Source organism: Symsagittifera roscoffensis, unplaced genomic scaffold (genome assembly GCF_963678635.1).
Source record: "Symsagittifera roscoffensis unplaced genomic scaffold, txSymRosc1.1 SCAFFOLD_954, whole genome shotgun sequence".
Lineage (NCBI taxonomy): Eukaryota > Metazoa > Xenacoelomorpha > Acoela > Convolutidae > Symsagittifera > Symsagittifera roscoffensis.
This window is the reverse complement of record NW_026971383.1, coordinates 1-10,734: the sequence shown is the minus strand read 5'-3', so window position 1 is coordinate 10,734 and position 10,734 is coordinate 1. Positions and strand designations below refer to the sequence as shown.

Sequence of the window (10,734 nt, the reverse complement as noted above, 5' to 3'; positions counted from 1 at the left end):
TTCGTGGTCGCCTGTCAGAATTTCAGGAGACAGAGGTCAGTTTTGGAAAGGCTCGTGTAGCGCCAATTGAAAGCCATGTCTATACCCAAACACGAACCGCAAGGTGCCTTATTGGCTACTCGGCTAAAAGAAGAGATTCATAGAGCCTGGAACATTCAGATAGCCCAAACATTCATGTGGTCTGACTGTAGAACTGTTTTACAGTGGCTCCACATAGGTGATAAGGAACCTATCCTCGTAGCCAATAGAGTTGGCGAGATCTTAGAATCAGCAACCGTAGATGAATGGTATCACGTAGCAACCGGTGATGATCCCGCAGACACAGGTACAGCCGAAGCGCTTTGTGAAAACTGCTGGGTCAAGAGACCGAGGTTCTTTAAAACTGCTGTCTGGCCATTTCAACCATCTCTAGAAGTTGTCAGAAAAATACGCCGCAAAGAATCAGCTGCAGATGTAGTTGGAGTCTCTCTAATTCTTAGCGAATCAGATACAGCAGTCGATAATGCTATCATTAATTGGGAAAAATCAGCTTTTTTTCTAAACTCTTGCGCATAGCAGCATATGCTCTAAAACTCATTCCTAGACACACGCACTTCCGTCCGTCTGATAAGAGTGTGAAAATTCGGAGCATGAATTAGCCAAGGCAAAGCTCTTTCAGCTCTCGGCAGAAATCAAAGTGCTCGACAGCGACAATACCGTAGAGAAGTCTAGTCGAATAGCAGTTTATTCCCCATTTATAGGGCCAAATTGTCTTTTAAGCTCAACTGGTCGCATTCGGTGTCTTGTTGAAATCAGTTTTGAAGCAAATATCCTGTGATATTAGATAGTCGTCACTGTCTGGTTACACTTTTCGTTCGCTATCTTCATCTCAAGTTTTATCAGTCGTTTGATTATATGCGCGCAGTCATCCAATCTTGGTTTGCCGTCTTGAAATTGAGATTAACCCTTCGTAAAATCGAAAACAGATGCGTTCCATGTCGAAGACACAAAGCTAAGCGCGTCAATCCCATGATGTCGGTTCTCCCTCTAAAACGTTAGGGGTACTAAAAATCTGCCGTTTGTCACTGCGGAGTTGACTTTTCCGGCCCAGTTTATGTATCTGTCCATAGCAGCTCAGAGAAGCGGTGGAGATTTCTTGTTACTTGCATGACGACACGAGCGGTCCATATTGAAAATTTACTTTCCATGGATGGCAATTCGTGCGTCATGGGTATTGAGAGGTTCATTGCCCGCCGAGAAACTCCGCCTGTCATCTGGTCGGATACGGCACAAACTTCGTCGGCGGCGAAAAAGAACTGATGAAGTTCATCCAATTTTGGAAACAGCAGGCTCCCAAACGATTAGTACACAAAGGCATAAAGTGTAAATTTAGTCCACCTAGTGCGCCACATTATGGTGGCTCATGGGAGCGTCTGGTAAGGTCCTGCAAGTGTGCATTCTATTTGATACAGGGAACACGCAAACTAACGCCAGAAGTAATTTTTAAATGCACGACCACTGATTCCAATAAACAGTGATCCGGATAGTTTGGAAGCTTTTACGCCTACCATTTCCTACTTGGGCAGGCAAGTGCGGCAATACCTTCCTTAAGCTTTGAGGAAGATTTCAAATATGGAAAACGGTTCATGCGTGCGCAAGCAAATGCAATTGCAATTGGGTCACGATGGCTAGGCGAGTATGTACCAGGTCTCAATAAACGAGCCAAGTGGCGCTCCTCTCCTGAACAGGAACTCAAGATAGGCAATTTAGTGTGGATAGTAGAGTCCGCCAACCCCCTAGGTTATCATCCTTTAGCACGCATTAGAACGCTTAACTTCGGAAAAGACGGGGTGGCCCCATCCGCCGTGCTAAACACCTTGAATGGTGACATTACCCGTCCGGTAAAAAAAACTCGCACCAATCCTCGCTTCCTTGGGGGCGGAGGATGTTGCCACACAAATACTCTCTTATAAGCGAGAACATAAAACCAAGTTAATTGAACTAAATTAAGATTAGTTGGTCTAGTACAAAGCTTAAGAAACTGACCATACCGGTTCGGCGTAGGTTCGAGCCCCCCAAAAAACCAATGCTTTTACCCGAACCCAAATGTATATATAACAAAGACTAATAAAAAACATAGCAAAATGACCTTGTCTGACAGGTTATTGCCGTCTGTATGTGATTTACCGCTTATAACAAAAATGCTGTTATGTTAACACGTTAAGCCGTGATTGTGCCTAATTTGTTGAATGATTTATTCGTTCATATCAACAAATCTGCGATTTATGCCTTTTCCAGAATTAATTAAAGTTGGTTAATTCATCTTTTACTTATTTTGTGTGAGATATTTCAGGGTTTGAGTTAAGCGCGGTCACAGTAATTTACTTTCAGAAGACCGGATCAACATAAATTTTTATTCCGCCGGTATGTCTGAAAATTTAAATCCACTTTCGAAATTACACGTCAAAGACGTTTTTCGTTTCCTTTATGCGTTTGTCATTAGAGAGCGTAAAATGCCAACCTTTCAGTAAATGAACTCAAATTGAACAAGTGTAATTATACCTAGTGCATTTATAAATGAGTTGATTTGTTTGACTTCACTTCTGTTGTTATAAGGGCATTTTAATTTTTTTTCTCAATTTTTTGTATATCTTCAAGACCTATATAAGAGTCTTCACTACTTTCATCGACTCTTGGAAACAAGGAAAAACTTGCTGTAAAAATCTTTGTGTGCAGTCATTTTCAATTATTTTTTGTTAATAAGGCAGAGAAAAATAAAAACAATCGATTTTTTTTGCTAAGTAAGGCAACACTTTTGTGATTTGGCAATAAAGTTTATGGCTAATTAAAATCATAGTTTTGAATAATCCGTTTAGACTGTTATTCACTCATTTTTGACCTCCAGCTGATTTCTGTGGATTTGTCGATGCATTACTGTCATTCGATGAACTTGCAGGAGGAGTGCTTGTTGCAAAAGTGACCTTTCCTTTCAGATTTTTAGCTTTGAATTCATCTCTGCGTTCTTTTTGTTGTCGCTTGATTTCCATCAGCTCCTATAATCAAAAACTTTAAAACTTCATTCGAAAAAAAAAGAAGTTGAAAAACAAAACTTCCCACGGATTTTGATAAGCTCAGTACGAATTTTAGCTATTTTTTGTTATTCCATCATTTGGGGGGTTTGAAGCCGATTGGCAGGGGTTTATCCAAGACATAGATGTGGAACTGTGCGTTTTTTTTTCATATAGCTAGCATCTTTTTTGAAAATTGTTCCAAAAATTGTACTTTCACCAGCTGCTTTAAATACCATAAGCAAGGATGATAAAAACAAAGAGAGCACTTTGCATACCATCTCCTCCTGTCTGGCGATGAGTCGGTTGATTGACACCTGCAGTCTCTCCAGTTTGGCCTCCACCTCGTCCCCCTCGTCGTCCAACACCAGTGCCCGGTTGATGGGGAAGAAGTCGTAGTTCTCACGCTGCAACTACACACCAGCAACAAAAACCATAGTTTGTTCAAAATATTTTTAGCACCCCTTTCTGTTTGTAAACTATTGCGACGAATGCACCTTAAGAAAACCTTTGGATTGTTTGATTAAAATGAATGCAATAAACAAGTGGTAACCCTCTGAAAAAAAAGTAAAGGAAGTCAGATTTGGGCTCTTTTTCCTTTTCCCCCCACCTGCAATTTTTTTAGAGTAATTTTTCTGTTCACATTGTCGGATTGGCATACGGACTATTTAGGCCCTGATAAACATATTTAGTCTTCATACTCAACCTTGTAAAACCACTCGTTACACCATGAAATCTATATTTATGTGAGGTGGGGGGGGGGGGGAGGGGGGGGAGTAAAAAGAGCCCAGAATTGAGGATGGGAGTGGGTCAACTGATGAAGAGTTCCTTTTAGAGTTAACCAACTGGATTCGAATTGGTTAAATTGTGCAATGGTCCCTTATCTTTTGTCTTATTTCAGATTAGCTATGTGATGTCACAGACGTCTTAACAACATGACCTTGCATTCTGAAGATCATTTTATCACACAAAACGAATATCATACACCAACCACCCCTTTTATCCGACATCAACCACTGAACACAACAATAAGAAGGATAGCCGGTTGCTGTGCAAGTAGTACTGAATGTTCAACTCATATTCATAGAAGAAATACATAAAATATATATTTTTTTCAAATTAGATTAGTTTTTTTTGTGCATGGTGAAAAAAATGATCCGATGAAAGCCTAGAACTTAACCATACTTGACAGTGACAGTAAAAGTGGCAAAAGCGGCAAAATTGGCAAAAGGTTTTATTGGAAAATGATAAGAAAAAGAAAATATTGTGAAAAAATTCAAAAAGAAATCTGAATTCCGAAGTTTTTTTTTAAACTTTTGCATTTTTGAAGTGTTTTTTTCACTAAATGGCGCTAAAAAAATTTTGAAACTTAATTTTACAAGAATTCAATTGAAGTATAATGGCTTATCCTATCAAAATAAGCCTGCTCGATCGCTTTACTCGCTTGAATATGTTCTGCAATTCTGCAAATTTTGAAGCCGTTTTCCCGACACTAGGACAACTTCATGAAAGTTTCTTAAAATCGTTCGAATCATATTCTAATCAGGACTGAAAGGGCTTTAATATGAAAAAACGAAAACACACCCGAATAAAAATTCCTCACATTTCCGATGGTCGGAACTATCAAAGTGTTGAAGGAAAGTGAGGCAACACCCGCAATTAAGAAAAGTGAAAACAAATCGATTATAATGGTTTTTCGTGGTCTAAAAAGTTGTAAAAACAATCGATTCCCATGTTACGTTCAGACAACAAAATTGGAATAAAAATGGATTTAAATCCATTTTTATCGCCAAAACAAAATGCATCATAATTCAGTTGGAATCCATTAATGTGGATTTTATAATAAGTAGAAAATCACATTAAAATGGATTTTTTTTCCACTTTATTTTTGTTTCGCGCTTCGTGCAAAGTTTTGCAGGAATTTCTGCATTTATCAAGTGAACGAATTGCAAAAAGATTCCGTTAAGCTCTCCCCCATCCCCCAACGTTTGCCCCTTTGATCCCCTTCAATCCTCCTAACGTTTGTTCTTTTGCTACACACCCCCCCTCCCCACTGAATCCCTCCCAATGCCCCCAGCTTCCCCCCTTCCACCTGAATCAACCCCCCATCCCCACCTGAACCATCCCCTCACATGTATCCCCCCCCCCACCTGAACCCCCCCCCCCCCCCCACTTCAGTTTTCGAGTAAGATAAAAAGTAACAAAAATATCAAAGTTAGGCAGAAAAAAAAATGCAAAAGAACAACCAGTAACCAACGTAACCAATTTTAGTTTAAAACGTAAAAACGACTTTATGTGCGTTGAAATTCGCATCTCAGTAAAGTGAAAACAAAAATGATTATAATTTAGTTTCATCGTCAGTGTCCACAAAAGTGAAAAAAAATCAATTATAATGGATGAAAAAAGGATTTTGTTGCCTCGAAAAATAGTAAAATTATAATCCATTTTTAATTGATTATAATCTATTTGTTTTCACATTTGTAGACACTGACAAGGAATTTCAATTATAATCGATTTTTTTTTCACGGAACTCCAATGCGGGCACCTACCAGTCTGTATATATATAGGTCAAGGGCAGTGTAGTCGTTCTTCCTCGTGTCGTCCAAGTGGATGAAGTAGAACAAATACGCCCACATGTTGTGCTCCTTCTTGACGTGGAAGTCGAAACCCTGCCAAAAAAAACAAAGATAACCTCAACCAAAAACCAATTGAATCACAACCAATCCAGCGACATCTTCAAATAAAAGTTTAAATTGCAAATAACAACATAAAGCATTGAAACCCGCACTGACATAATTGGAGAAGGATCGATTTTGGTATGAAAAAACTACGAAGAGTAAGTAGAAAAGATAAAAATTGATTTGGATCGATTTACAATCGGTTTTAATTGATCGTAAATCCCAGCCACAAAAATTGATCAAAATCGATCTTAAACTGATTTGAATCCATTATTTCTAGTCTTAATTTGCTGTTGTTTTGAAGGGGATTAAAACAGTTTCAAATCGTTTTAAATCAATTTTGTCATTCGAGTTTTATCAGTTTTAAATTTGTATTGCATTTTATCATTGCCTATCATTTTTCATTTTACATCCATGGCGTATTGTAGCATAAAAAAAACCAATAAAAAGACCAAAATCTCGATAAAATTCTATGATTTGCTTGCATATTTTGAGTTCAAAAACTGATCTTTTTTGACCCTTTTCTTGATTCGTTTCATAAGTTTTTGCTCAAAATCTGATTTACATTCGTGATTTTCTATGCTTTAATTGTATTTATTGAGATCGAAACTTAATTTATTCTGACGTTTCTTTCGTTTGTTACATAAGCTTTTGCCCATAATCTGATTTACAATGATTTTTCTATGTTTTCAAAGCATAATTTCGAGCTCAAACTCTGATTTACGTTTATCAATTTTTTGAATTCCCCATCTGGCACGTGTGTTTTTGAATAAAAAATCGAAAAAAAAAATTTAAAATTTTTTTTCTTAAGAGTAGGTTTTCTTGCCGTTTTAGTAAAAATATTGATTTTAGTGAGTCTGAAAACCCATCCAAGTTTTTCCAAAGACACTTAAATCGATCCAAAAAAATTTTCTAGAAATATCGAGTTAAATCGATTTCAAAATGATTCAAGTGAGAATCGGATGGATTTAAGTGAATTTTGGATGCATTTTAGTGAGTCGGAAAATCCATCCAAAGTGATTTAAATCGATTTTTTTAGACACTTAATTCGGTCTAAAAATTTTTAAAAAGATTGATTTAAATTGATTTAAAATCCATTTAAGTTCGTAAAATTTGCATTAATAATCGATTTGGATCGATTTAAAATCGATTTGTAATCAATTTAAATCGATTCGAAACCATTTTCGTCAGTGTGGGAATAGCCAATTCCTATGACGGTAGTTGAAATACTGCTGAGGTTGTCTAAGTCTATTTGGCAGGGTTTCGACTACGTAAAAAACATTGGCTATTTTATTTCCTACAGTTGTGATCTGCAATTTAAATTTTTATTTGAAGATGTCGCTGGATTGGTTGTGTTTCAATTAGTGTTTGGTTCTGCTCTACTTTACGTAGAAAGTTTCATTCTAAAGTTTTCGAAAAAAAACTCGCTGATCTGAAAGAATTGATCGTTGGTTTGCAAAGTGCTCTCCGAATCATTTATACAGCTATTGTCATGGCCATTCCAGGAAAGTCAGTTTCTTTTCTGTTTTTTGTTCTACCGTATGACAACCTTATTAGGAAATTTAGCAACTTAGGTCCATTCAATGTGAAAAGACGATTAATTTTTTTCAAAAAAACTCAAAAGAATTTTTTTCTTCCTTTTTTTTCAAGTTTATTAGTCATTTTCAGAAAATTGGGGATTTGGTACAAATGTCTGCTATGTTTTCAGACAGCAACAGCTTGTATTATTGTTTGAGATTTAGTTTTATCCGTATACTTTTCCGTAGTGTTCAAAGTCGTAGCTGGACCGGCTGCACATGAAGCACTTGCTGGTCATGTCATCCTCTGTCTGCCACTTGAGGTCCCTCAATTCAGAGAAGGTGTCCACGATGATACCGAAGATGATGTTCATCAGAATAGTGACGAAGATGATGAAGAAGGTGACATCATACAGGTTTCGCATGGCATAGTGCTGGAAGTCCTGGTAGCCAGCTGGCACAGTCACGTGCTACAACAGAATTCATTAGAATACACAATTAATGACTCTGCATCTCTTAAAAAACATAGATTTGCAGCAGCTTAGAAGTTTATATCATTATATTACAAAAAGCGAATCATTATTGCTCCGGCAACTTAAAAGGGGTGAGAAGGAAGGCTCGTTTCCAGTTCCTTCCCCCCACCTTTCAAATTCAATTTTGAAAAGCTTATTTAACGTTGTCATAATGCAATGAAATTTGGCGTGGTGAACAAATCGACAATTCTGAACAGATTTGTTCTTCATACTTAACAGCGTAACATCACGCATTTAGCCGTAATAACACGTAAAACAAACATAAAACTCGCTAATTTGAAAGGGGGGAAACTGGAAAAGAGCCAGAAGGAATGATGGTGTAGAGGGTAGGGTGATTTTGCCTGCCTCAAAGAACGCTTGTAGGGTGTCAAAAAAGGTATCATACAGAAGTTTTATTGACCGTAGTTTGTAAGTGTTTTTAAAAAAATTGGTCCGAATGCTTTTGATTTTCAGCTCAAGTTTCTTTTGTACGACAGTTTGATGGCATTGAGCACAAATTTAAGGATACGGTGCTCCTTATATTATGTATTCTTATCTCATTCCTGAAAAATTAATACTCTTTATATCCCCCTTAAATGGGACAAACAAGAAGCAATTTAGAAAAAAAATACATGCATACATGAATTAGATTTTATGTTTTATAGGGATTTTTGGTTTTGTGAAATTATAATGTAGTATTCGGAATATTCCGTTCTGCTTGCTCAGCAACCAGTTATCCTTGTTATATTCAGTGTAAAACACGGAGGTGGGGCCTTCTATCAAATAGCCGAGACTACGCTGCAAAAATTCAACCAAAAAAAACAAAACTCATTCAATGTTCCGGATTTGAATCTCCGGCCTGTTGATTAGGAGTCACATCCTCGCATCTGCGCCACGGTAGCTTGGAAGTAAACTTGTGGCCCAGCTAATGCTGGATCCACCTATTTAAATATTTTTTGATTTAATCACTCTTTCAGTTGAAGGCTTTATCTCAGATTTGGCTGGATAGTTTTCGAAAAAAGTCAAAAAGATTCCAAAAAACGATCAAGAAGTCAAAAATTTTACTTTTCCTAAATCGATAAACTTTCTCTTCTAAAGTATGGTAATATACTTTCATGCAGAGTGAGCTAGTATTTTCGAGAATACCAATGAAATTTGAAAAAAAACGGTAAAAAATTTCAAACAATACCTTTTTCCGAAGTGCAAATCAGCTTTTCTACGAACAAAATAGGTGAGACAGATTGCGCAGAAAAAATGATAGCTCCGTGTTACTTTGAATGATTTATCAACCTCAAAATCAGCCGGCTAGTTTTTGAAAAAGAAACTAGCCGGCTGATAAAGATTAAGTTTCCAAAAAAAAACGGTCAAAAGTTCAAAAATTAGAGTTTTTCTAAGCCCACATTTTGTTTTCAAAATGCAATGCTTAGCCGCTTGCTCAGGGAAAATTCGCATAACTTATTTTTTATCTTTCGATTAAACACTAAATTCATTCGAATTATCAATTGAAACCTGATTAAACCCTGAATTCAATTCAAAATTCAAAAAAAGTTTCAAAAAATGGGCTTGGTTGAAAGTGCAAATCAGCTTTACTACGGACAAAATAGGTGAGACAGATTGCGCAGAAAAAATGATAGCTCCGTGTTACTTTGAATGAATTATCAACCCCAAAATCAGCCGGCTAGTTTTTGAAAAAAAACTAGCCGGCTGATAAAGATTAAATTTCCAAAAAAAAACGGTCAAAAGTTCAAAAATTAGAGTTTTTCTAAGCCCACATTTTGTTTTCAAAATGCAATGCTTAGCCGCTTGCTCAGGGAAAATTCGCATAACTTATTTTTTATCTTTCGATTAAACACTAAATTCATTCGAATTATCAATTGAAACCTGATTAAACCCTGAATTTAATTCAAAATTCAAAAAAAGTTTCAAAACATGGGCTTGGTTGAGGCTAAAACCTTGTTTCTCCCGAATTTAGGGAATGGCTATTTAAAAAGGGGCTATTCCCATTATTTGTTCTTTTTGTTGAAATCCTCAACTCAGATTTTTGCATTTGATATTTCAGAAAAAACAACAGTAATTCAAAACAAATAGGTCAAAAACCCCTCTACTGAAACTATCGAAGGCCGTAAAACGTGGAGTAAAATTTCTTTTACAGTAAAAAAACGACTACTCGGTCTTTCAAATGAAGTCTTTATCTCAGATTTAACTGGATAATTTTCAGATGAAAAAAAATTCTGAAAAACGATGAAGAGTTTGACTTTTCCTAAATCCATAAACTTTTCTCTATTAAATCATGGGATCACTGGTGCAAATACTGGAACACTGGTGCAATTCTTTTGAAAGCGTCGTAATCAGGCAACCAAAAATAACAAAACCCATAGGAATTTCGAAACATTTTTTTTTTCAGACCGGACATAACACTAGCCAAGACACAGCAGCAAACAGATGTTTTTAAAATTGCTCATGCTTAAATAGATTCAAACATGATTAAGTTGAAAGATTCCAAAGTGCCACTAAATGAGCACTTTTATTTGCGACCTAGTTTAGAAAAATTATTCGTAATAATATACTACGCTTCGCATGTTATAACATCATTCAACCTTATCTGACGTTTGCTTGAGGTTATAAGGTGCAAAACATTTTTTAATACACCCTGAGCAGCGAAAAAAAATTAAAATGATTTCTCAAGCCAGCGTTCTTGAAACTTTTAAAAATCGTTCGTTCCACAACTGGCTGAGAAAATTTTAATATGCTAACATTCGATCGCAACTGACGTTTGCTTAAGATTCTTGATTTTGTATGGAAAAAGTAGAATCAAATTGTAGGGATACAAAATTTAGTTCCATTTTCCAAAACGAAACTGAAAGTTCAGAGTTTTGCAAAAAAGATATCTGGAAATAGGTTCGAAGCACTAATGCTTAACCGTATTTTGCCATCACCTGGACTGGATTATTATAACAAATTTGAATTGTATATAAAGTCT

General features: G+C 36.4%; 1 protein-coding gene across 1 annotated transcript; it reads right to left on the bottom strand.

Moving 5' to 3' along the window:
- Positions 1-2,715: 2,715 nt before the first annotated feature.
- On the bottom strand, positions 2,716-7,712 carry LOC134856349 (inositol 1,4,5-trisphosphate receptor-like; the record flags this gene model as incomplete). Its single annotated transcript, XM_063872704.1, has 4 exons — positions 2,716-3,032; positions 3,326-3,460; positions 5,597-5,716; positions 7,482-7,712. Coding segments are annotated over 4 exons (651 nt in total), but the record flags the coding sequence as incomplete, so codon positions are not given.
- Positions 7,713-10,734: the final 3,022 nt, after the last annotated feature.